Genomic DNA, 27,426 nt, shown 5'->3' with positions numbered 1-27,426 from the left:
GATTGGCTGTTTTACTCCTCAAGAGCATGTTGTATAATGTGTTGCATATATGATGTTGTATTTTGAGACTGTATTGGATGTTTTTAACATAAGATGATGATTACTATGAGATAACATGTGGACTTGGTGTGAAAATTTCATAAAGAAACCCCTTTTGATGATAAAGTAGTGTGTGTAGTGACTTAAGGATTCAAGTAAGGATCCTGACACTCTAATGAATCAGTTAAACTAACGTAGAGTAGACTAGTTCATGTGGTGAGAGTAATAAGACTTTTGGCAGGATAATGATCTTAGATGATTATGGACTAACCTTATATCTCGTAAGGTGAAACTTATTAATAATGACTCTTTACAATAGTAGAAACTACCACAAGTGCAAATGACTGGTGAATTCGATTTCACAAAATATATCTGAATAATCCAATTAAAGGGTATTTTATCGTCTTCTATCACATGCTGTCGTGCTCATAATCTATTTGTTTATCTGTTAAAATTATCTTTCTCTAACTTACCTTTATTTTTGTTTATGTTATGTTTTCTTGTAGTATTTTTCTTTTTGCAATGATCATCAATGTTAGTATAAACAGATGTGGAGTACCCCTAATAATAACCATAATGATAGAGATGTTTAGTTAAACCTCTTTTGAAAATTTGTTTTCTTTATAATTCTTTGCTTTTTTTAAACAACATTTTGCCAATCTGTTTTAAAACATAACATTGTTATTCTCGCATGCTTTCTGGTATTTTATCTTGTTATAATATGTGATATCTTTTATTACAATTTCTCCATTAAATGAGATGTAACATGAACTTATTAAATTTTAAATTTTTGGTAAAAATTATATGTTAAAATACCTTGTTTACATAAAATAACATTGACATGTCAAGCTTCATAGAGTTTTTATTTTATTGCATCACAAAAAGATATATTTTAGTATTGACAATTCTAGTTTCCAATTACTTTTTATTTTTATACTTTTTCACAAATTAGCCATATAGAACAATATAAATTATGGATTTTTCTATTCAGAGTATACAACATATCCTCAATCGTTAACTTTTCTGGAACTACTTCATACATTATAATAGTTAGATTTTCTACAACTACCCAAATCAACTTTTATTTTTTACTATTACATGCATAAAGTAAATAGAGAAGAACATCAACTAAAGTATTTCTTTTAATAAATTTTTAATAATAAATAAATTTTAAAAAATTTATACTTGGACGAACTTTTTTGTTAATTTTAATATACAAAGAAATTACATTAATTTTTCTTTCTATTTTTAGCTTAGAAAATCTCAAGGAAAAAGAAAAAACTGTTTGTTCTTAGTTCATTAGGAGAGGACGATAACAATGTTCGGAAAAACGAATACAATATAGAAGTTAAGAATGATACACAAGCAACTGGCATAAGACGTGGTATTACCAAACCAACATACACCTTGTCTTGATAGCAAAATTTTATTCACAACATAAAATAACAATTCATTAGCTTCAATATAATGTTATACAGTCTAGTACTGCTATAGAGAAGTAAATTTCTATATGTGAAAAATCATAACAGCTCATGTTATGATCTAATGAACAAGAGAATTGAAAGTCGCTGCTGAATAAAAAACAAGGTGGGAAGAGGGCTTAAAAGCTACGTCATCATGATTTAAGACCTTGTCATCAACATCTGGTTGAAGAAGTCCTGAAAAAATCAAATTGTTTGAATCAAAATAATGCAAGCAGATTGAGCAATTGTAATCGCAAGGAAATAGTTATCAAGATCAATCAGAGTAACAGTATATGTATATATTATTTATAGATGAAACACATGCAGTGCATCGCGTGCCTAGTTTCCTCTCTCTCAAGACTAACATTAGTAAAGCGAATATTCCTTCATTGCTGAAACTGATACGAAAGTATATAAATGACTTAATTACAAAGACAACAAGTAAACAGCCCACAATTCAAAACACTTTCAAAAGATTTCTCTACTATGTTAGGCTTTGTTCTTTCTCAAAAGAGAAGATTCTGGGCTAATGGAAGTCTATAAATAACTAAACTTCAAATTTGTTTGACTGTCAACATTGAATGTTTTACCATCTCCAGATTTAGAATCATTGTACTTTTGCAAAAATAAAATTGCCTTCTTAAGGAAAACAATGCTCTTCCGACAACACAGGGACTTTAACAAAGAAAAAGTTTAAGCAGTTAGAATCATTATGTTTTCACACCCGACAGTAACATTAACAAAGAAAAAATTTAAGCAGTCGGTTTAACAGCAAATATTCTTTTCAAAAGGTGAGAATCAAATTGAAATTATAATCAATCTCTTCAGTCCTCTCCAGGTAATAGAAAAGTATAGTGCCCCAGAATACACCGCATGTGATGTATCCACACGGAAAATATTCAGAGAACTAAAATGAGCTCATTCAAACCTCAACAATGGCCTCCGTAGCTGTGTTAGCTTTTCCGCACCATCAGGCATGATAGTGTCTGAAGCTGCCCTGTCTAAACCAATAGACAACGTTTCTGTTATGTCTTTAAGACCCTACAAGTGAAAGAAAGAATCATTGAGCACATTACAAGAAACAAATTTCAAATTAACGAATACAGTAGGATACCATATACTAAGGATATAAATGCAACATTAAAGCATATTAACATATTTTACCCAGACACTTTGCCAATAGGAAAATAACAGTAGAAAACAGAGTACAAGGTAGAAGAATACCATCACATTTGGAGCTCCTTTAAACGTGATCATATTAGGGGACTTCCCCGAAATTTTCAGTTGTTCCTGCTGAATATTTACTAATTAATATCATATCATCATCTCAACAAGAACACAAAAGATATAACTAGAAAGCAAGCACACACAAGAAAAATATCTGAATGTGTTGTAATACTGTAAGCTAAAAGTTAGCACTAAATATTTCATGCTAATATAGGTTTCTCCTTGTTACATCAAAACTCTCAGCAGATGAGTGATAAGCCAGTCTCCAGACCATATATAATAATATATTTGAATATTCAGCAGCAAATTAAAAGGAAATTTGAGTGTGACAAACCACAAATGTGAGTAAGATCAGAACAGACAAATATAAGAAATAAACTCCAACCTGCAAAAGTTCAGGCATTTTCTGGCCTTTTCCATGTACAAAGTCAATAAGATATGCCAATCCATAATTTGCATAATCCTGCAACCACACAACTAAATCAGTTCTTTAAGTGTACCAACTGGTGTAACTATTTTAATACTAAGATCTTAAGTGCATACCAACCAAATAATTCTAGCACTTCAATTCTTTACACGAGGAAGAGATGTTCCAAATAAAAATAAATAAAAATGTTCAAGAATTAGATATTCAGCGAGGACATGAAAAAGTTTACCTGCTTAGAACTCAATGTAGTCAACCTTTCATCCTGAAAAGGCATAACTATACAACATAAGAATACATCAAAATTTGATGCACACAAGTACATGCATGGTCACAGGCACAAATATAGCTAGTGTCAAATAATACAGCTAGCCAATTTGGGGGAAAACACAAATATATTATTTTGATACAACTTAGGTTAGATATTTTCATTCAAATGAAAATCAAATAATCAAGCCGAAGCATCATCGTAGGTCTATTCTAGCAAGACAACCATGACGACAATCAACTGGCCAAAGCAAGAAAGTGAACACATTACATACCATTTGTTCCACTGTTTGTTGCAAGAAACCCAAGTCCTCATGGAGACTAGTTATAGTACTTCGAACTCCAGCAACCTGTGAAAGGTGAATCACAACCACAGATTTGTTTGCTTCCCATGATGTTTATAAATTATAATAAAAATGGATATGGCATTAATAAACTTGGTTTCAGTTCCTTTATCCTGAACTACACAGCTGATTTAAAAGAGATTGCCAGCCGACCTTATGTAACTTGTAAATAGATAGGCATCTATCAAAAACAAGTCCTGAATATTTCTAGACTGCGTGTAGATCCTCAATTAGTAATGAAAGAAAACTTAGTAATTTGCTTATAGTAACTATATAAGGCTTTCCAAGTTAAAAATTCTAGATTAAGAATTTTAAAAAGAATGATTTTTGAGATTGGAAGATTTTTATGATTGGATAACAGGTTAGCTGTCAGTTTAAAAATTATGATTGAATTTATTGAGGAGAATTAATATAGCTGGTTGAAGTTGTATGGTGAAAAGGTGTATATTGTGAGAAATTGTAAAGATACAGTAACTGGTCTTTGGCAGAATATAGAGATTAATTAAAAAAAATGTTGAATGTTTTGCCCTGAATAGAAACTGTCAGGCTTCCAAAAGAGGTATAGAAGGAGGGAAAGTATGGAACATATCTAATATTTACAGAACGTGATATTCCACTACTAACCAAGATTCAAGATTTATATTCCACTACTAATGAATAAGAATAAATCAGATGATATGCATGTGAGCATCTTCATTAGTGGTCACTGATAGGGATGAGACGACATCCCAATGAAGGGTTTTGCTATAACTACCACAGTATTCACTAACATAGATATCCATCAAAACTGAGTGTTAAAGTCAGTAACTTTAAAAGAATAGTTGATCCATTTGACTGGAAAGAATGAATAAGTAAGCACCAGCTCTATGATAAATAGAAAAGGAATGTATGTAAGAGCATTTTAAATTTTTGCCAGGAATTCTTCATAATTGCATCATTGAATGCATTTGATGCCACTACGAGTGTAAGCATAAATTTTTATGTGACAAAAGACATACCTCATCCTTTGTTGACCGGGCCAAATCAATCTGCTTGAGCATTTTGTCATCTAAATTCTGAATTCTCTGGATCAAATGCTTCTTGGCATCCTGCCATCATCACAATTGACAGGATATTGTACGAGTAAAAATCTTATTATATAATTTACGTACTATTTTTCATATTTAGTCTTCCAAACAGAACAATCCCCCGCACTTATTAGGGACAACATGCATTTTAGTATACTAAAATGTATAAGTCGACTTTATTGGTGATGAGTTATATCTCTTGATCTGTCCCGTGTTCTAATAAAAATAATAATTTCAGACTAATTATTTGTAATAGGGAAGACCGTTTCTTCTTCAGAATCCAAAGTTACCTACAGAATGTAAGCAACTCTTTTCGTTTCTCTTTCCTGTGTTAAAAAAGTTGTGCATCAATAGGTCCTTAACTAAGTGGTTATGGAACTTACTATCCCTTGATCACTGCTTACCCATCAAAATCTGGCCCAGCAGATTGAGGTGGTTACATTCCTGCATTTGGGAAACCTATATATTTATAAAGAGGCAATTTCATAAGGCACAACACTGCTACAGATGCTTATTATCTACCTTGATGATATTCTTTTACTGTTTTAAGGTGTTTGTGATCATGAGTCTACAAGCAATATATTTGTACTGACCCTTAAACACCATTTTCTACTACAATCCTACACTAGTCATCCTGTAATACAAATTAAAGCACAGTAGCAACTCCATAGAAATCAAAGTGAAACACCTTGGTTGTGAATCATACGAATGATAGATTATAATTAATCCAGTTGGACGAAGAACTTTTAAATTCTACATCAATGGGGTCTCAGTTTCCAGTGCAATAAGTAAGCAGTACCTAACAAACATAGTTACATAAAGATATAAAAAGAAAATGCCAAGCAATAAATGAACACTTACAGCAATCACATCAGAGGCATGTTGCAACTTTTTTGTTAAATCTCCAACAGCTTTTTCCATACTCTGTTTAGTCACGTACATAAGATCTGAGAAGGAAATGCCCTGTTATTGGAACGGAGAAAACAGAAATCAGAATCACAAGCAGTTAATTCAGAAATATTAAACGCATAAAATAAATTACAATAATTGTAGGGTGAATATCATCAACTTGCTACTTTTAAACGAGAGAAAATTAAGAAAAAATTATAAAAATACTGGAAAACGAGAAATACAGAAAATTTTCTTATCAACCATTCAATGAAATTATTCGAAGAGTGTGCAAGAATCAAACAAGAAACAGTTCCACACCTTCCACCACATGTAACCGTAACCCAGAGCACCCACGGCGGCAGCTGGAACGATAAGAGATGATAAATTACCTGTCAAAATAGGGAACAAACAATTAGAAAAGCAACGCATGGATCATACAAAATACGCCTACATCTGCACAACACACATCAACCTGTTGACATCCTACATATGAATAGCAGAGAATCATAAAAAGTAGAACAAGCCATCTTAAGTAACAGCAAAATTAGATAGTAGAATTGAATATATTACTTTGTCCAGAGCCCCCATTCAGTACTGTGATTGGTCTACTTGATGTTAATTGCCGAACTTCATTTGCCAGACGACGCACCTGTAGCAAAGTCAAGCAACATTTCGGTAATAAGAAAATTCAAATTCTCCTCCCAGCTCATTTCATAAACAAAAGACTCTGAGACATGTTCACCCAGTTCATTACCTGAGCAGCTATTGCATCAGCATATTCACTTTCACCTTCCTGATCCCCATTTTCTAATCCTTTCACCAGCACCTACAACCCCAAAAATAGAGAAATTGAACACCATCAGCATACATATATACACAAATACACATATAATATAATATATATAAGCAATATCCAAAGTTATTAAAAAAATAATAATACAGCTTTCGGGCTGATAATAGGCGAATAAAAAAAAAGGAAAATTTAATTCACGAGGACTATAGAAAATACAAGATGACCACCATATGTAGCTACAGCATCACACAATCATACCGAATTCGTGGGAACCAAAGGTATTTGCGGTCACGCACGGCCACTGATAAACAGAAGAAGTTAAAAACGAATCTTCCCAAACCCTACCATAGGTTAAAAACGAATATTCCAAAATTCCATCACCACTACTGGTTTCATAACACAGCCTCCTCAACTTCGACAACAACGTTACAAAATCCATAACTCAAATGAAAAACGAACAGAAAAGCAATCGCACAAAATTTATCACGCGGATTTCAAAAAATTGAAGTTAAGAGAGAGATGTAGAATATTACGACGAGAAAAAGGAGTGGTGCTGGAAATACCTGAAGGTTGCCGATTATATCGGACAGTTTGCCGTTTTTGATGAGGACGGTGCCGGTGTAACCTGAAGGAAGAGAGTGAAACACAAAAGTGAAAAAAAAAAGTACCTACCGATATGCTATTAAGAGAGAGAGATAGAGTGAGACAGAGGTACCTGCTCCAGCGATGAAGAGGATCTTGGAGATCCCAATTCCGCTTTGCATAGCCATAGCCATGGCGAGAGAGAAAAGTGAGGAAGATTCGTTGATCAGGTTCGTCTGCTCTATAAAATGCTTTCACTACTGACCCAATACGAGAACGAAACCGCCTTCCAAACGACTTCGTTACGATTTTATATATATCTACTCTGTAGCCTATAATAAAAGTTGAAACACTCCATACACCTCCAAATTTTATTTTATTTATGTCTTTAGATAACTAATTAAGATATTTTATTTTTGTTTCTTTTTCGGAAAATATGAGAAACTGGAATGATTATCCCATTAAATTGAAATTTACTTTTTCATTTTTCAAAATCATGTGTCCTATATTTATTTTGTTTTTAATTAAATATCATTAGTTAACATATTTTAATTTTAACAAACTTAAAACATCTCAATTTTCGAAAAAATTGTTTTATTTAAAATATAATGAAAATATTAATTGTTATCTCAACAAATTCGAGATGATTTATTTCAAAATATTTGTTTCCATCTTATGAGTAGATGCATTTTAAAAGTTAAATCTTAAGATTTGAAAAATCATTAGTTTTAATTTCTCAAAATATCAGATATATTCTCGAGATTTTATTAACAAAAATTGTTAAATGTTCATTCCCTATATTAACTATTCAGTTTTTAAAAAAATATTATTATGGGTTAGGTACTATTTTTATTTAACCCGGTATAAAGTTAAATGTTACCCATAACTCTGCTTTGTCGATTGTTTTATTATGATACCATTTTTTTAATCTAAGTTTAGGGTTTCAGATGTAAGAGAAAAATAATGTTCATGATGTCAAATCGGATTTAAATCATTTTTATATATTGTTCGATATTTTACTAGTTTAAATTTAATAAAATAGAATGTTTTATTATTTAAAACAAATAATTTATTGTATAAAATATATTATTATAATCTCACAAAACATAAAACTATAAAAATATAACATTTATATATTTAAACTAAACTCAACAACTTCTATATAAAAACTAACAACCGTAAAGCTCCTTGATATCTTTCACTATTTTGATTGATGGTTTCTCCTCTTTTAGTTTGTCTCTAAACTTGTAACTTCATATGCTCTCATTTAATAAGTGATCATCACAAAAGTAACAGACGAACAACACAAAAAAGCACAAAACACACAATCACAATAGGGTAAGATAGTATACATAAAAAATTTATTCTAAAAGAGTAAATCTTGTCAATTTCATACCAACATAAGTAAAATATATATGTATATGTACATCAACTAGTTGACACTAAAGTCAAATATCTAGATATATGTCACTAACATAGAATTCACTAGTGGCATTCACCTGTGATGGTTCCTAGACTCTGCAAAGTCTAACCTCAATGGGTTATCACCCAACCACACACTAGGTAAATTAAACAAGTTCAAAGACTAGAATCTCATGTGACTCTCACCACATAATTTATTATACTCTATTTGAGTGTGAATGATTATTATAATTTATGACATCTCCTTACTAACATCTTCTATGTCAAGGCATACACTAAGATTACCATCATAAAGAATTTCCCTTGAAACTCCTTAAACACAATCATCTTACATGCTCACAATATCATTCCTATATCAATTATCAATCATAAAACAACAAACATAATATATTAATCCAAACAAAACAATTATAAAGAAGAAAAGAAAAACAAGGCCAACAAAGGAAATTGGTTTAGCACCATTTGCCTCGCAATAAGTGGCACCTAGTGGTACAATCTACCGCTCAATGTCCTGGAGCTGATATGCTCTCAGACCTGTAGTGAACTTTGGAGCTCAGCGCGACCTAGATATCGTTTAACGTCAACAATGCACAAAAAGTTACGCTTAGCAATGAAAACTGACATGCTCACAACATCTTTCCTATATCAATTATTAATCATAAAACAATAAACATAATATATTAATCCAAACAAAACAATTAGAAAGAAGAAAAGAAAATAGGGCCAACAAAGGAAACTGGTGCTTAATGCCATTTCCCTCACAATAAGTGACGCCTAGTGGTACAATCTATCGCTCAATGTCCTAGAACTAAAATGCTCCTAGACCTGCAGTGAACTTTGGCGCTCAGTGCGACCGTTTAACATCAACAATGCGTAAAAAGTTACGCTCAACAATGAAAACTGACGCTCAACGCCACATTAGTTCACAACAGATAAATTTTATGCATTTACGTGAACTCATGCCTAATTTACTGCTCAAATTGGTATTCCCCCAAAATTCTTTGGTTCAAAATATTTTTAGCACATGGAAAGGAACATCAATTCGTTCAATTGATCTGATCCTAAGTTTCCCAATCAACATAAAATTCCATCAGACCATTCAAGCATCAATATATATATATATATATATATATATATATATATATATATATATATATAACAACAATTCACATTAAACACATACACATCGACTTAGATTCATCATATGTCATCAAATCTCATTTATAATATTAAAATAATCAAATTTCACTATTTTTAAATCACAATCAATTCTAAAACACTATTTTCGAAGATTTTACATTTTAACTCTATACTATATTTATAAAAAACAACTTTTTCCTTTACAATTAAGTTTGATTTATTTGTAAAATGTTACCACTACTTCTTTTAGATAAAATTAAGAATGCATTTGATAAGACCCAACCTAGCTATTAGCTCTCGTGTGAGTAATTTATAGGTTAGTTTTTACCGATATAAAAGTGTTGGTCGATACTTTAAAGTGAAGCTATTAGATTATCAACATCAATTAACTTGTAGCATATTCAATTTTCATTTTATTACTACCTTTTATAATTTAATACAACTTTTATTATCTTTACTTTTTTTTACATATTACTACTTATTTCAATTTTAAATAAATAATTAATTATTGTACCATTTTTAATATTTATTAGAATATCTTTTAATGTTTTATTTCATTGAAATTAAAATATTTAGCTATAAATTAAAATAACTAATATATTACATGATGTTATATCAAAATTACACATAATAAATATTGCATCAGTGAATAAATAAAATTTAATTAATATTTATTCCATCAACTCTTTCAAATACTAAAAAAAATGTATATAACTCTTAAAAACATAAAAAGAGTACTAAAAGTTTAATTATTTTAATCCTAAAAAACAATTAACTGTTGTATTAATTTTAGTATAAGGTGGGTTACTTTTTAATCTTTTACACGTTGAAATAAAAAAGTTAACATCAAATTGAAGAAATTAATATTTTATGATACGATCTTATACAAAATTACAAGTAAAAACAAATCGAATCTAATGCTAATTTAAATTGAAAAATAAAATAAAATAAAAAATATGAAAATTAATAAAATATAATTTAATTAATAGTAATTATATGGTTTAAATACCTTTTTCGTCTTCATTTTCGTAGTGTTTGTTGCAGATAGTCCTCATTTTGACAGAATGTTTTAAAATGGTCATCATTTTTTACCGAATGTTTAAAATGGTCATCATTTTCGTAATTCGTATTTTATTTAGTATTTTTATGTGATGCCGTTTAAATCAGTAACGGAGCATTGTATGTACAAGTGGCACTATTTGTATTACATTGCATTAGGGTGTGTTACGTGTACTGTACAGATGGCTAATTAATTTTGCAATTAGGGCTTGAGTTGGATTAGAGTCGTGCTCTTCATCGTTGGAGGCAATTTCTTCATCTTCGTCTTTCTTGAGCTCAGATTTGCAGAAGAAATTTTCATTTCATCGTTGGATTGCAGTCGCACATTTTATTTCAATTTTCCAATTAATCATCATCAATGAAATAAGTGGATTTAGGATTTTCTGGGTTGTGTTTGCTCGTGGGTTAGGATTTTCGTAATTCTATTGTGGGGTTTGTTTGTGCTTGGATTGTTGTGATGTTCTGCATAGTTTCTAAATTACCACACCTGTACAGTACACGTAACACACCCCAATGCAATGTAATACAAACAATGTCACCTATATAGTGCTCCGTTATTGATTTAAACGACGTCACAGAAAAGGACCAAATCAAACACAAATTGTGAAATTGAGAACCATTTTAAACATTCAGCAAAAATGATGATCATTTTAAACATTCTGTCAAAATGAGAACCATCCGCAATAAACACTACAAAAATAAGGACGAAAAATGTATTTAAACCTCATTTAAAAGTAAAACACTTCCCATATAACTTACAAATTAATTTTCATATTAAGTCTTTGAAGAAGAACGATAGTGGGATACATAATTCTGCTACAATAAAATATGCTTTTGACAAAGATTATAAATGAAAAAAATGATACTTTAATAAAGTTTGTTTTACCAAACTTTAACAAATTACCAATTTAGATTGACAAATTATGTTTTAACGAACTTGACAAAATTTTCATAAATAAAATTAAAATAAATAAATTTTTACTTTTAACTAAAATAAAAAAAATGTACTTTTTTTACCCAAATGAGTAATTTGTCAAAAGTTATTAATTTTTTTTTGTTAAAGTATCATTTTTCAGCCTCTCGTATATATAAAGACAATATTTTGGTTATATTAAACCGTATAAAGATATGAACTCCTTAGCAACATTTTCCTTTCACCTTCAGCCTGATCCCCAGATTTTTCCAATACCTTTTCAGCAGCAACTACAACCCCATAAAGCAGAGATATTACACACTGTCACCATGCATATATATATATATATAAAATGTAATTTATCAGCGATATCTGGAGTAATAAAAAATTAATAATCCTGCTTCTCAAACTCATAATTAGACGTATAAACAAAAAAAAAAAAAAAAAACTTGACGAAGACTATAGAAATCACACTATGACCACCATATTCCTATTAGAATTTTTCGAGTTTTCAGACATTTTACAAATATATAAAAGAAAAATATGTTTGCTATTTTTCCTACCTATAAATTTTGATTGGTAGGTAAATTATTGTAAAATTTAAAAATTTACAAAAAATTTCATACAAAATTTCCAATGAAAAATATCTACAGCAAATTTTCATGAAAAAAAAAATCATAACAAAATCAATTTAAAAAATAGCAATACTTTTTACAGCAAATTTAAACTTCATTAATTTGCTTAAGAATCTTAAATTCATGAATAGTTTTTTACAAAAAAATAAATCTAACTACTTTTTCATGCAAAATTGAATTTGTAAATATATTTTGCTACTAATATTTTTGAAAAAAATTCCACAAGAATTCTTCTTAATAAATTAAAAATTATATAATTACTCTTCGAGGCTCAATACATATAACAAAACTGAGCAAAGATTTCTTCATGCTGAAGGACTTAACGAAACTGGATAGAGGAAAAAGTTTGCAATTTTTAACCACCAAACTCAACATTATAAGTGATGCAAATTAAGTTTTGGTGTACAAAACTAAAATTAATCTTGAATTTGACAATAGTAAGTAACGGGCCAATTGATAAGATACAATATTTGAAATACATACACAACTAACAGATTGAGTTATTAACTAGGGAAAGGATTTCATAACTCCATATATAAAAGAAAACGTAGACTAAAAATGACACATCATGTATCATAAATTTAAGAATTGGAGTATACAACATATATCAACCACAAACCAAATCAAAAGATTTTTTGATAATAGATTTCCCACATATCAAACTAATATATATATACTTCTGGAAAGCAACTAGCCCTATAGGAATTTATACCTTTTAGTTCCTAAAACCATATAACCTGTGTTTCAGGTTCAGAGATTACTAAAAAAAGAAGAAGTCAACTATTCAATCAAAGAGAAAGGTCAGGGACTTGGGTTGAGGGCCACAGAGAACTCACCTTTTCCATATTTGCTCACAATGGATGCAGCAAGGACAACCTGTTCAACAAGTGAAACAAAATTTTAACAGAGCATAAAGGAGGCCGAGAAGAGATAGAAAGAGAGAATTCCATTTGCCTCCATGTGAATTCTTCTTTTTCCTAGATAACATAATTTCTTGTTAAAATCAATTAGAAGAGTAGCCTCAATAGATAGATGTAATCAATTCAAAAGCCGTATCCCAGCCAGAGAGACTAGTTTTTGCAATCGTAATCACTACTTTCATGAAAAAACAACAAAGGAGTCAATTATAACAAACACCATTAAGATAAAAGATCATTAAATTTCTGACAAATAAATTGAGAGAATGGTGGTTTATCAATCATTAAGCTTGGGGCTTGTTAATGAAAAAGAAATTTCATGAAAGGAACCAAGACATATAATCTAAAATAGAAAAAATGGGAAAAGAAACAAATAATCCTTTCAATAATAATGCGATAAAACTGTCAATTTTGTCTTAATGTCGTAAATGGAAACTCCCATGAAAAATTAACATTAGGCCAAGGAGAAACCATAAAGATAGTCCTTTGTAACTTGGGGCAAAGAAACATGCTTAAAGACAGGCAATTCTTTTCATCCAATCCAAATATAAATATAATTGCATTAATTGCCCCAAAATTTTGAATTGAGTAGTGGATGCCCATTATTATGGGATGCCGCTAAGAGCCTTGCAGAAAACCTTCTTTTATTTTTTATGAAAGGAGAGAAAGACATGAAAGAATAGCATTAAAGATCATTAAAAATGGTACATCACATCTTGTTTAAAAGCCACTTTGTCAGGTAATTGATCACAGTGCATGCATATGCACTTATTATATGACTGGATCAGTGTGGCTATATGTTGCCTCTGTAAGCTTTTTTCTGTTATTGTTAGAAATGATTCCGGAATAATATTCGAATTATGCTGCAAGTTAGGTCGTACATCTGAATTTTGTATGTACGGCCAAGTGCAGCAACAAATGTAATTATTGAGGCCATCAGATTGTTAGAAAATGAGGTCCCAGTGTGAACAGACATAGATTGGTGGAGTGCAGGGGAAAGTAGATCTTTGGATTTAGCAGGGATAGAACCATGCAGTCATAGCAAGGATTGAAGATGCTATTTTGCTAAGTAATGGAATATATAAGACTGGTATATATAAGGGTGTTATTGATGGCTACTATACTGTCATTTACTGCAATAAGGGTTTGAAGAGCACACCAAATGATAAGAATATCATAATTAAAGTTCTGGAAGATAGTAAAATTAAGGTAAAAAACTGAATACCAATATAATAAGCAATGTAGGAAGTCAGAGGCTGAAACAATGGCACCAGAGTAAGTGGCCTAACTTACTCTTAATTAGATGAGATTCAAGCCTAAGCAACACTAAAGGGCTGAGGAGGTACTAGGATAAGAGACTTGGAAGAACTAGATGCTTGCTAATAGTTGGAAATGAGAAAATGTGTAGGCACTTAATTGTCATGCAGGTGATAGATTAAAACTAGATGTATAACAAATTGGAGTAGCTACAATGAGAATATAGTATAAGAAGTAAAAGAAGAAGTAAAAGAAGTGAAAATACAAAGAATTTAGTTGAAGAAAAATCAAATAATTAATGTTAAATAGTCAAGCAAATCAAACACGTCCCCATTTGTACATGTAGATTTGAAATGAATAGCTAAGCAAATTGAAACCGGTAATCTAATTATTGTACATGCTCCGTACCTTTCCACCTCATTGAATACAAGTTCAATAAATCTCAGAAGTTGCCAGCATATACCACAATTATTCTGAACCAGAAAGAAAACATGTTATGTATATGGCAAAAGGCACAATTAGAATGAAAAAGGAACAAGTAGGATATCGTTGCTTCTAAGTTTTAAACAGAACAGTTCTAGTAACTGCCTTATGCTTTATCAGTGCTCCAACTTTGCCTCCAATATTTCAATAACCTGCCATAATCATGAATAAATTCAAATGTCATAAAATTCAAGTGCAATCGATTGTATAGGTTTTTTAATACTCAAGAGTCACTACTAGCACTAATAATAATTAAACGCACACATCCATCAAATGGCTATAAAACTTCCCTGCATTGCCAATAAGTTGTACCTATAACCAAAAAAATTGTACTCTCTGCAAATTCAAATGAAATTTTTTATATAAAATAATATATTATATAAAATTAAAATCAAAGTAATATAATAACTAGAGAATAAAATATTAAATATCATCATCTTCCATATGGTCACTATCTTCTTCATTCTCATTATGTCTCATTATGTCTAGATGATGAAGGTGGATGGGAAGAAGATGCCACATATCCTGCCTCATTCACAAGTAATTTATAACGCGATAATGCTTAAGCTTTCAAATGCATGGCCACCTAATCGAGGGCACAGGTCAGAAGAAACATTGCATTTCGACAAAATGAAAGAATAGTCAAATTACATCAGCAACATCAAATTTTAATCAGCAATTAGCATGCTTTTTTAGTCACACTGCTACATGCTCCTAACAAACAAACAAACATACTAACATACAAACGTAGCCTTTCTTTACCTAACAATTATAATACTCATTTGAAGGCCTTAGCATAGCCAACTGATCCAATAGAACTTAGCAAGTCACATACAATCCTTCAGATTCATTGAACATACTTAAGTCGTGTGTCATAAAAGTGCTAAAGCTATAATTTGACAACACAAACATAATATCTTCTCCTACAAAGTGATTTATGGGTAAAGTGTTGTGAATGTGACTCAATTACGTGCTCGACAAACAGCAACCAAATAATAAAGTTTATGCTATTTTAATGAGGAATAACATATTGTACAACTATTTAGTTAGTTGAAGTCACAGGTAGCCGAAGGTAGAATATATTGCATAAACCCCAAAAGCCAATGCCCCTAACACTAAGCTTTGTTGTCACATGCATTCCCAAACCCTTGAATCTCAACAAATATCTTGTAAGACTGTTTGATAGACCATCATGTCTAGCACTCGTGTCTTTCTTTTTCTCATGTTCACCCTTTTCCATTAGCAATTGAATGTTGCTACAGTACCAGAATTTTGCCATTTCACATCATTAAGTTGAATGGTAGCCTACTTTAGATTCAATTTTATGACCCAAAAGAGTAAAACAGAACTACAAAGACAGAAAAATAAGTACTTATAAACTACAGTCTCACCAGTTGAGTGTGCAAGGTTCATTGCATTAGTCAAGAAAATGACACATACAAATATAGAATTAAAAACTAAAATACAAGTACCTTATATAAATATATGTAGCAACAGTTTCAGACAATCTTTCCAAATTCGTGGGAACCACAGGCATTTACGGTAACAGCCACTGATAAAGAGACGAGCTTGAAAACAAATCTTCCCAAACCCTACCATTAGCTAAAAATGAATATTCCAAAACTCTATCATGACCAAAAATAAGCTGTAACTAAAATTTGAACAGCAATATAGTAAAAGCAGAACCAAAATAAAATGTATATAGAATCATCATTGTGTGCAGATATCAAGTATGTACATTAAGGACCCTGAATTGTTAAAAAGTAACAAACAAAATTGCCATCATCATTCATACAAAAAAAGATGTTCGTACAAAACTTGCAGCAACAAAAAATATGCTCTAGATGGCTGTCTAGGACAAAATTGACAATTACAATAGCAATATATCTGAAATTTCTCACAGAATGCCTCTGTATCCGAACCTCTCATACAATCCCAGAGTTGAACACGTGTAGATCCAGTAAGGTATTGTAATGCCCCTTCTCAATTTCCTCATCTTTTACTTGATGAAGAACAAGGGTCTCAATAATAAGGTCTTCCCAATCAACATCGTCCACTACCATTCCTTTTCTCTTCCTCCTTCTTTCAGGACAAGAGCTATCTAAAGGGACAGGAACATCACCCAGATTAGCATCTAATGGTTGCATAATTCGTTTTATGCGCAACTTAGCAGCATTGATTTTCTCCTTCCTGATTTTACATTTCAACAGACCATTGACAAACGATGGCGGCATTGTATCCACACCAACATCCTTCTCCATTAGTTCTTTAAGCATAAGCTTCTTGCTCAATTCAGATTTTCCATCCCACCACTCCCTACACTCCAGAATATCAAATTGAAAAATAAACCTTTTCCGAGCATTTCCACTCCCTCTCAATGGCTCAGCACAACGATTTTGATCTAAGAACTTCTTATACATCACAGACAAGCATTCAGTGGAAATCTGCATCCTGTCAGCATGCCCAACACTTTTACTCTCCAACGAAAAATACTGTAAATCCTTACGCGAAGTCACACCATCAACGCCGTATTCAAATTCATTGTCATGTCTCAAGCATTCAGCAACCACATCCTCCAAGTCCACCGCAGCTTGATCAAGGCCCTTCCTCTTCTCCTGAGCCTTCCCAGGATTCAACATAACCTTCCTCTCCATATACCGAATCACCAAAGGCGCATTCTTAATAATGTTTTTAACAGTAACATCCTTACCCCAAGGCAACACCTGCGCAGCCTTCACAAGCGTCTCAAGCAACTCCTTATATCTAAGCCTACAAGTCGAAACCCTAGCATGAACCTCCTTAGCCAATTCCTCCATCACCACCACGACCCCATTCAACTCCGCCACAAACACCAACACCGCCACCACCAGCGGAAGGGGCCGGCGGCCAGTGCTCAAAAACCACTTCACCGCACATTGAATCAAAAACACCCCCTGCTTCCGCATCCTCTCAATCACACCCCTCTCAACAGAGGAAAAAAGACTCGAATTTTTAATTGTCCGTTCCAACGAATGCACAATGTCAAACTCGGGAAAATCAGGTCTCAGATCCAAAAAATCAACAACACGCTGAATCATCCTACCAATTTCATACACGTCGCACCCCACCGTGGAGGCAACCTCAGCCATGGGCAAGGGTCGGTCCTCCCTCCGCATGACAACATACGCGCACGCGCCTACGAGCACGCGGAACCACTCGCCCTGGCCAAACTCACCATCGGTGACGGTGTTCACCATGCTCCTGACGTCACCGTTCTTGGAAGATAACCCTAGACTGTAGGTTACTTCCTCGATGGTGCTTTTTGCGGCAAAGTGTTTCCTCTCTCTGTAAGAGTATACGCTGCCGGAACCGGCGGTGCCGACATGGATGAAGGTACCCTGGGGACCATCGATGCCGCCGATTTGGGCTTCAAATTGGTCGAATTGCTGAACGCAACCGCAAGAAGAACATATCAACGCGCCAGATTCATCGTCGCGGATGAATGAGCTTTTGCCACAGTAGCTGCAAGAAGAAGGAGACATGAAGCCCCTCGTTCAAAAGAGTTTTACAAATTTAATTAAATTGAGTATATATACATAACCCTTTTCAATCTAGCAAAGTATGTAAGGAAAATAAAATTATTTATAAACAACACACCGTCCTTAAGATTTAATTATATTTTATTTAATTAATGTAAAAAAAAACATTATTCATACTATTAAAAATATATTTGTAAATATAATTCTATAAAAGATAATTACTATGCTATAATAATGACTAATATAATGTATCAATAAACTAATATTTTATAAATATTAAATATAATATTATAATTATACGATATTTAATTATTAAATTATACATATTTATATAAAATATAATATAGATATGTGGGTTTAATTTAAATATATATCTGTGTGTGTCTCAGCTGAGAAGACTAGGAGATTAAGGAGAACAAGATGTCCCACATTGTTCACGCTCACCCCTTAAAACACCTCTCACTACCCTTCCACTCTTTGGTTCCTCCCAAATTCATTGTTCCTTTGAATCGGAACTCTTCTTTCATTTCTCCAACTTCACTCTCTGTCAGATGTAACCACTCCAACCTCATGGAACCATTCCCACCACTGCCACAATATCCTTCAGGTTTATTCTTCAACTTAACTCCAAAATTCATCATTTTTCTTTGAAGACTCGAAGTGGAATAATGGGTGTTTGTGTTTTCAGTTGCAGAATTGCCGCAAAGGGTGTTCGCAGATTACTCCGTTTATACAGCGAGGGGTGTGCTCACCTTGACTCCTAGACCTCCGGATTTTGAATCAAAAGCTGTATGCTCTGATATCTGAGATTCTGGTGTTTTGTGTGTTTTAATGTGAGTGAGTGAAATGCTTAGTTATGGCAGACGGCTTTGGTTTTTGTTTTTGCAGTCTGGGGCGTTTGGGGTGTCTAGGGATGGTTATATGTTGCTCCAGTTTGCTCCTTCGGTTGGTACTGAAGAATCCATATATGATTGGAACCAAAAGCAGGTAACTTAATATTCTTACTGAGTCTAATAATTAGGTAACTGGCATGGGGTTCATGTCTTTGTAAAAACAATATTATAATTAAGATACTGAAATTTTTGTTTAGTCCACTTTTTAGGTTCCTTAACCATGGTAAGATAAAATTGAGATAAATAAAAGAGACTATATTTAAGATTAAATTGAGGGAGCTTCAAAACTCTCCTCATATGCTCTCATATTTATATTGGTAGGATTTTGAAAGAATGTATATAGGGATAATGATCAAAGATCAATCATAGATACTTAGGTACAAAGATAGGTACGACTAATAGGTACTACTATTTTCCCAATACAACTACTTCCTAACTATATTTAATGCTTATTCTAAGACTCTCCCTCAAGTTGTAGCATACAAGTTGTATGTACCAAACTTGGAACAAATAAAATCAATTTAAGATCCCCTTAATGATTTTGTTAACAAATCTGCAAGTTGATCATTGGATCCAACAAACTCGGTACAAATTTCCTTGGAAAACAATTTTTCTAGTACGAAGTGACAATTAATTTCAATGTGTTTAGTTCTCTCATGGAACACCGGATTGGAAGCAATATGGAGAGCTATGTAGTTGTCACAATACATCTTCGCTGAATCTTACAAAAGGTAAGTTCTTGAAGGCATTGTTTCACCCATATAACTTTACAAGTAAGAGATGTCATTGCCCTATACTTAGCTTCAGTTGTTGATTAAGCGACTACATTTTGTTACTTACTTTTCTCAGAAACAATATTTCCTCCAAGGAAAACACAATATCGCGTAGTAAAACGTCTGTCCATTGGGGATCTTGCCCTATCGGCATCACAATACCGAAAGATTTGAGTATTACCTTTTATCTTCATATAACAAACCTTGTCTTGGAGATTTTTTGAGGTATCTTAGGATACACATGACAACATTCCAATGGTCAACGCAAGGATCTTGCATAAACGGACTAATTACACCAATTGCAAAGAATAGATCAGGTCTAGTAATACTAAGATAAATAAGCTTTCCAATCAATCTTCTATATATTTCTGGATCAGAGAAAGATTCACCTTTTTTATATTGATAGGATTCTGATACAATGTGTATAGGGAAGATCAAAGATCAATCATAGATACTTCGGTACAAAGACAGGTATGACTAATAGGTAATAATATTTTCCCAATACAACTACTTCCTAACTATATTTAATGCTTATTCCAACAGATAATATTACCTTATCTTTTTAATGAGTAATTTAGAAGACACATGTATGTGGTGGAGATGTTAAATCTTTCTACTGTTATGTTAGTCTTTTACATTTTCGTTAACTTTCCTTACTAAGGTAGGTTTGGTGTCTTGCTAAAATAAGTGAGCGTCCGAGAGGTGCTTGGGCATTTCTGTCTACTTAATGTTTTGGTTTCTCTAAAATATAAGGACTTGTTATGTATTCTTGTGAGTGTGCTACACCAACTCCATTAATGCATTGTGTGGATAAATACAACCTGTTGGACTGGAAAAATTAGTATATTGTCCCAGACCACCGTGTGTGCATGATCCCCAAGAATATTCGTGTCACATAAAAGATTTTCAATTTACGGAAGAGAGTTAACAACACTCAATTACATGTGACCTGACCAGGGTGATCCTAGACAAGTAATAATTTCTCATTAGATCTTGTTTAAAATAAATTTAGATTAAGACAGTGGGGAGTGTTGTTTTTAGGAACTTTGGATTTCTTGGAAAATACGCTCCCATTTGTTATACTTTAGGGGTCTTGCCTAGGTGGTTCAAGATTAGTATGTTTTTGCTCTTCAAATGTACAAATGTGTTGTTGACATCGGTTTGAGTGGTTACTTAGAGGCTACGTGGTATGCCATCTTTTTGTGTTTCACTTTGGTGAAACTTGAGTTTTGATTAGTTTAAAATTATGCTAATTAAATGGATAATGCTGACAATTAATTTGTTGTGTGTAACAAATTAGAGGTGGTGTTAAACAAAAAAATAATGTATCGGGAGAAAGCGGTGCAGTGGTTGGACTTAAGTCTGAAACTTGAAGTTGAAGAAGAAGTTCAGGACAAGGCCGTTATGTAAAGCTGAAATGAATTAAATTAAGGAAGTTTAAATTTTTGTTTTTGAACGAGACTTGAATTAGACATTATCAAGTACATAATAAATTTTATATATGGTCTCTTTTCTCTTGCCATCCTATCACTAACAAGAAGCTACTCATCATTCATTGCATTGATGCTTCTGTATGTTTGCCATTGCCAGTTCAACCGATTGGTTTTTTATCCGTTCTTTGAGAAAAAAAATAAAGATATGATTTCATTGTTCCTATGAGACAGTGTAGTTGTTAGAACTACCCATAATGACATATGCAAGGAGTGTGCTCATGTTTAATGTCAAATCTTGCAATGCACTATGCCTCAATTTCTCTCTGGCCTTCTCTAAATAAGACCACTTGTGGGCTTCCCACAAGGCCCCTGATGAGGCCTAAAGAATGAGTGGGCTCCATGAACCACTACGCCTTAAAGGTAGTAAGACTAGATGGGGAAAAGTGTATGTGAGAAAGAAGAATCGGATGGTTGAGGTGGCATGACTTTGGGACAAAGCAGTTAGATCAAAGAGAAGGATATTTTGGTGAATGGAAATCCTATTTGTATTCGGTTTTGCTGTTAGTTAAGGGAGAGGGATTTTGGTAAAAAGGGGAGGAACTGCTTGTGTTGCTGTAGAGGAGCATAGCTCTGGGCAGTGGGATTTGTTATCCTTCTGTATTCTGCTTTCATTAACAGAATAATACAAACATCTGTGTTTACTTCATTTCTTTCTTTTTTTTTCTTGCTTTTGATGTGTGGGATTTGTAACAGCCGTCCATTGAAGGAAAGCAATGTGATTTCATTGGAATTTATGATTCTGTTGAACATAGAACATGAGGTAATGTTTCACTTTGCTTGAATGCAGGTATTCTCACTTTCGGTAAGTGAAATGGGGACTCTAATTAGCCTTGGTGCAATGGAGTCTTGGGAATTTTTTCGTAAGATTTCTAAGGCGAAAAGGTATTTTCTTTCTCTGTGGATTCATCTGTATTAACAAATAACTACATGAGTGTCCTCTGCACCTGTTGAGTTCGTTTTTTTTTTTTGTGTGTTATGCCATAAGTAATGACTGCTGTGATATCATCTTTTAAAGCATTTTGAAAATTGTATTGTTATGCAGCAATGGAATTGAAGTCAGAAAAGTTTTGAAGGTGGAACCACTTCTGGATGCTACTGGTCACTCATTTAGCTTAAGTAATTTTCTTTATTCATAAACTTCTGTTGCTGTTATTGTGTCAATTTGATTTTACTTTCCTGCCATCTTGAAGTTGTTGGGATACTCTGCAGTGCACTTATATTGATTCAGTTCACTGTTTTGTGTAAACTTCTACTCGAATCTTAGTAATGCAATATTTTAACAGCAATTAGTCTTGATGTTCTCACTTTAAGGAATAATTTTGCTTACCCATTTTTAAGCCAATACCTGAAATATAAAGGAAAAATATTAAATTCTGCAAATATTTACTTCAGTTCTGACTCTGTTATGTCAATTTCCTAAGGTGTTTATAAAAAACCTGCGAACATGGAGGAAATTGAGGAAAACATCTATCTCCCTATTACAAGAGCACAGCTAGCAGTTTTAAGGTCAATTTTCAATGTATGGTTTCTCATTCTCTCTCTTTCCTCTAGTAGTTGAATATTCATTGTCATGATCCTATTATAATTTGGAATAAAAAGTGCCTGGTTATGTTTATTGAATAAAGTGATATATCATTTAGGAACAGGAGGTTGTACAACATTTCTTTTTCTTGAATGAATCTAAATTTTCTTTATGCAATCTGATTCATATTTTGATTGTACTTTTGCTGCTTTTCTATGCAGTATATCGTGCCGTACCTTCTAGGTTGGAATGCATTTGCAAGCACCATAAAGCCAGAGGTATATAGTCAAGTGAACAGTGCCAACCCCAGATACACTGCAAACAATGAATGGAACAGATAGTGATCATCACTTCAGCAAAACCCTATGCTACCTTCTCAACTTTGAAATGTGTTGAATCTTTTCATTCTGATAGCATAGAGTTGTTTGAGAAATTTTGAGTATCATTGTTAGAACACTCATTTTTAATTTAATTATTTATTTTTATTCCTTTCCTTGTTTTTTGTTCTTTGGCACTTACTTTCTTCTTTTGTTTTTGAATTCGATTAGAATTTATTGACAGTGTAAATATTTCATCAAATCATGGATTAATAGATTCAAATTCATATATTGCTGAAAAACTATATTCAAGAGAGGGCTTGCTGCATTTTTGATAATCAGAAATGCAAATAAGCAATTTTTATAGCTGTTATGCTGGTAAGTAATATCTGGTAAGATTGAACGATCGTAGGATATGTTTTTCTCACAGTGATAATCGATTATCACAAAGGTTTTTTTTCCAAAATCAGTTTTAACTGAGATAATTGATTATTATTAAGAATAATCGATTATTCCAGTAAATTTTGAAAATAAATAAAATTCTCTTGGTGTTCTATTGTTTGGATTTTGTCTTTTTGATTATTGATCTACTAATTTAACTATCTCAACTAACATACACATATTACAAGACTTTAAATAATTAAATTCTTAAATCTTCAATTAATTTCTTGAATTGAAACATTTATTTAGTTTTCATGTATTATCATCAAGTCTTCCATATTTTTTCATAAGTCATCATCATCAAAATCTTTTATTGAAGAAAGATGTTCATTATTTTTTGTCAACATATGTTATTTTGTTCCATTTGTCTTCATCTTGTTAGTATATATAATATACTGCCTTTGCTTTTCTATAAACGGTACATATTTGATTCAATGAATTATTTATATTTTCCTTTCCTTGATAATTTAACAATATCTAAAATAAATTTAAAGAAAACTTTACTCAAAGTGCCATGCTGAGTTTATTTTACTAATATATATGACTTCATTTTTATAAAAGCTAATAACAAATACTTTTATGCCAATGAACTTTTTTTTTGTTAATGAACCTAAATTTGAAGAGTAGTATTCTGACTTTGGACCAGCTCTGATTCGTCTAACAGGTTTGCTTTAGTTTATTATCTATGAATAAAGTAAAGAAGTTAATCTGGACGCAACGTTGGGCAATAGGAGGTTGAATTGAAGAAGAATATTGTCAAGAAAGCCAATATTGTATGGGCTCATGCTATATTCTCCCATGTTTATTCTATATGCCCTTTCTTTCAACCCTTTTTATGATGCACAAATGTAAGTGCTAAATGGAATCTCATACATGAAAAGTCTTTGATGTTCAAATTTCAAATAACTGAAAAAGGACTTGAAGATGCGACAGGGATGCAACTAAAATGTTTTCAATTAATAATTATTAATTTCTGCTACTTTCAAAGTAGGCTTTTAGAACAAAAATATACTCTTCTACAATTAAATATTTAAAATAATTGAAATTTAATAAATCGAAAATCATCCTATTCTAAAATATATTTTCCATTTTACAAATTAATTAACAATATAGTAAGAGCATTTTATGCAAGGATCACAATATATATATATATATATATATATATATATATATATATATATATATATATATATATATATATATATATATATATATATATATATATATATCTTTGCTAGAGTGAGATGAATCGAATCAATATTGAATTAATTATGAGTTACGAAGATATGTAAAAAAAATTGAGAAAAAAAAAACAAATAATGACATACATTTCTAGAAAAGAAGAAATTTCCAGATATTGTGAGAAATAATTGAAGATTCGAGGTATTATGTTGAGGAAAATGATTATTAAAAGACATTTAAATTAAAGAAGTCTACTTTAAGATATGTTCAAGAAAGTTCAACAAATATGAGAGAACATTAATTTGATGAAAATGGAATTAAGATATTGACTAAGTAATTATTGGAAGAACAAGTTGGAGTGGTTAGAATGGTTAGAAGGACATTAGTTTCAAAAGAAAAATCATACAATACATACTTAAAATCATCTCGCGTAATGTACTCTGAGACCATATCGACCTATACATTCATGATCATCTCATATTTCTTGATATTATATTATATTGTGTCGTATATGATTGAGGTAATCTCAGGACAGCAGTACATTATGTCAGTAAGAACTTTATGACCAAGGTTTGTAAGGATCAACTGTAATTAGCAAATTTTAAGAGTTAAAACGTGATAAGCAGCATTAAAGAAATTAATTAAGGTAATTATCTCTATGATGCAGGTTGAATCAGGTCAAAGTTTATAAGTATAATATAAATAACATTATTCACGAGATCTTCAGTGACATACTCTTTATTACAATATTTATTATACATCCTTAATTTTTGATTTGAATATCAAAGTATCTTGAAACAGTATCCGTAATATTAATGAGATTATTAGTTGACCTTTATCTAAATTATTTTTTAGTTGATGTTACGGAGTAAACTTTAAGTCTTACTTAATTTTATAAAATCAACTTGTAAGGCAAATTTTGCATTCACTTATATTCTATAATTTTGTCTTGTCATATTCATCTCAAGAATAAAACTAGATATTAATAAGTAGTCAAATAACGGTCTAATAATGAGTGAAATAATAAATTCAACAAGTAAAAGATTTTGTTAGAATAGATTCTAACTCATGATTCTGATACCGTATTTTTTTTAACAACAAATAACTCCTTATATATTATAATATTAAGTCAAAATTATTAATTTATACGGTGATAATGAATATTTTCTGTTCAATATTCACACACATTGTAATCACTAGCGGAAATCCAAATGTTATGAGTTGGCTTTCATTCATATCGTCTTAATTTATTTAATTAAAAATCTAATATTTACATTTATATAAATTTTAGCTTTCAATCGTTAATAGATATACATGAGTGAATGATTCGTTCGTGAATAATTATTAGTATATATATTTTTGAAATAAAAGTTTAATTGAGTTAGTTTGTAGATTAAGAAAGGACATAGAAGTATGATGTGTCACGGAGATTAGAGAAGGGGAAAATAGGGTTATTGATGGAATAAAGAGGTTTCCTATTGAAAAAGAAAATAAAAATTAGAGAAGTGCGATAATGGAAGAAAAACACTTAGTGAATGACACAATAATAAGATGGAGAAGAAAATAGTTTGAGTGGGTATACTAAAGAGTTACGTCCAATTTTTTTTTTTTAAAGTATTTAGGCCGGTTCATATTCAATGACAAAGTGTATTTCAATTACACTGGCTGATAAAAAAAATAAATTTCAATTACACTGTTTTGAGATTAGTATCATATTTTCAAACAATTCGTCAAAGTTCTTTATTAACAAGTCATGTTTTGACTCAAGTTGATTCTATAATGACACTTGAATGAAAAGTATTCTTCCATTTCTAACGTAATTCTCACAACAGCCACAAACATTCGATCTTTAAAATTATAATCACGTTAAAATTAATTTTATAAAATTAACATGGACTTATAAAATTCAATTTTTCGTCGACTTGGTTGGGTTGAAAGTAGAGATGTTAACGAGACAGGTAGAGTTAGTTTTTTCGTACCTTACTTGTTGGGTAAATATCCGTCTCGTACCTGTAATTATATTCGTCAGGTATCTGTTATGCGGGTATCTACATACTTTTTTAATATCTACGGATATTTATGAATATTCGCGAGTATTTACAAAAGAACGAAAAATAAATATTTAATAACATATTTTAATCGTAAATTAAAAAGAAAATACAGTACATAACATTCATAAATTTTAAACAAAGTTCAAATAACTCATTTCAATAATATTAAATAACATTACAAAGAAATGAATTTTTTTTAAAACTAGTTGATAAAAAAATAACTTATTCAAAATCAATATTTAATATTTTAATCATGTTTTCTTTAATTTAAATTAAAATATAGCGGGTATGGGTATCCACAGGTACAAATACT

The 27,426-nt window shown here is 31.5% G+C and overlaps 3 protein-coding genes across 4 annotated transcripts; 1 reads left to right on the top strand and 2 right to left on the bottom strand.

Annotated features, from left to right (window-relative positions):
• Positions 1-1,426: 1,426 nt before the first annotated feature.
• LOC114173830 (GRIP/coiled-coil protein, putative (DUF1664)) lies at positions 1,427-7,432 on the bottom strand. Of its 2 annotated transcripts, none has more exons than XM_028058464.2 (13): positions 7,231-7,432; positions 7,079-7,140; positions 6,477-6,548; positions 6,293-6,371; positions 6,041-6,111; positions 5,693-5,794; positions 4,763-4,852; positions 3,696-3,770; positions 3,386-3,418; positions 3,115-3,192; positions 2,727-2,795; positions 2,431-2,543; positions 1,427-1,697 (listed from the first exon to the last, which is right to left on the bottom strand). In XM_028058464.2, exons 1-13 carry the CDS (start codon positions 7,289-7,291, stop codon positions 1,676-1,678), a joined length of 927 nt encoding a protein of 308 aa, XP_027914265.1. In that variant the 5' UTR covers positions 7,292-7,432; the 3' UTR covers positions 1,427-1,675. The 2 variants fall into 2 exon arrangements, with proteins under 2 accessions (XP_027914265.1, XP_027914266.1); XM_028058465.2 differs by having other exon boundaries at positions 2,727-2,792.
• A 9,244-nt stretch (positions 7,433-16,676) lies between these two features.
• LOC114166856 (POLLEN-EXPRESSED TRANSCRIPTION FACTOR 2) lies at positions 16,677-18,484 on the bottom strand. Its single transcript, XM_028051729.2, has one exon. It carries the CDS (start codon positions 18,442-18,444, stop codon positions 16,849-16,851), a length of 1,596 nt encoding a protein of 531 aa, XP_027907530.2. The 5' UTR covers positions 18,445-18,484; the 3' UTR covers positions 16,677-16,848.
• A 336-nt stretch (positions 18,485-18,820) lies between these two features.
• Positions 18,821-23,611, top strand: WHY3 (ssDNA-binding transcriptional regulator). Its single transcript, XM_028056531.2, has 7 exons — positions 18,821-19,048; positions 19,130-19,230; positions 19,330-19,428; positions 22,388-22,482; positions 22,643-22,716; positions 23,022-23,119; positions 23,344-23,611. Exons 1-7 carry the CDS (start codon positions 18,862-18,864, stop codon positions 23,461-23,463), a joined length of 774 nt encoding a protein of 257 aa, XP_027912332.1. The 5' UTR covers positions 18,821-18,861; the 3' UTR covers positions 23,464-23,611.
• Positions 23,612-27,426: the final 3,815 nt, after the last annotated feature.

The sequence above is a fragment of the Vigna unguiculata genome, chromosome 2 (genome assembly GCF_037176805.1).
Source record: "Vigna unguiculata cultivar grain cowpea cultivar isolate G323 ecotype 2 chromosome 2, ASM3717680v1, whole genome shotgun sequence".
Classification (NCBI taxonomy): Eukaryota; Viridiplantae; Streptophyta; class Magnoliopsida; order Fabales; family Fabaceae; genus Vigna; species Vigna unguiculata.
The sequence above is the reverse complement of the archived record's forward strand: the minus strand, read 5'-3'. Positions and strand labels throughout refer to the sequence as shown.

Bases quoted from the DNA above. Each gene is read 5' to 3' on its own strand.
- LOC114173830 (XM_028058464.2), bottom strand. From the start codon at position 7,291: ATGGCTATGGCTATGCAAAGCGGAATTGGGATCTCCAAGATCCTCTTC. The intron at 6,372-6,476 runs GTAATGAACTGG...ACTTTGCTACAG, and splicing joins CTGATGCAATAGCTGCTCAG to GTGCGTCGTCTGGCAAATGA. The intron at 2,544-2,726 runs GTATTCTTCTAC...TTTCACTTGTAG, and splicing joins AAGGAGCTCCAAATGTGATG to GGTCTTAAAGACATAACAGA.
- WHY3 (XM_028056531.2), top strand. From the start codon at position 18,862: ATGTCCCACATTGTTCACGCTCACCCCTTAAAACACCTCTCACTACCC. The intron at 19,429-22,387 runs GTAACTTAATAT...GCTTGAATGCAG, and splicing joins ATGATTGGAACCAAAAGCAG to GTATTCTCACTTTCGGTAAG. The intron at 22,483-22,642 runs GTATTTTCTTTC...ATTGTTATGCAG, and splicing joins AAGATTTCTAAGGCGAAAAG to CAATGGAATTGAAGTCAGAA.
- LOC114166856 (XM_028051729.2), bottom strand. From the start codon at position 18,444: ATGTCTCCTTCTTCTTGCAGCTACTGTGGCAAAAGCTCATTCATCCGC.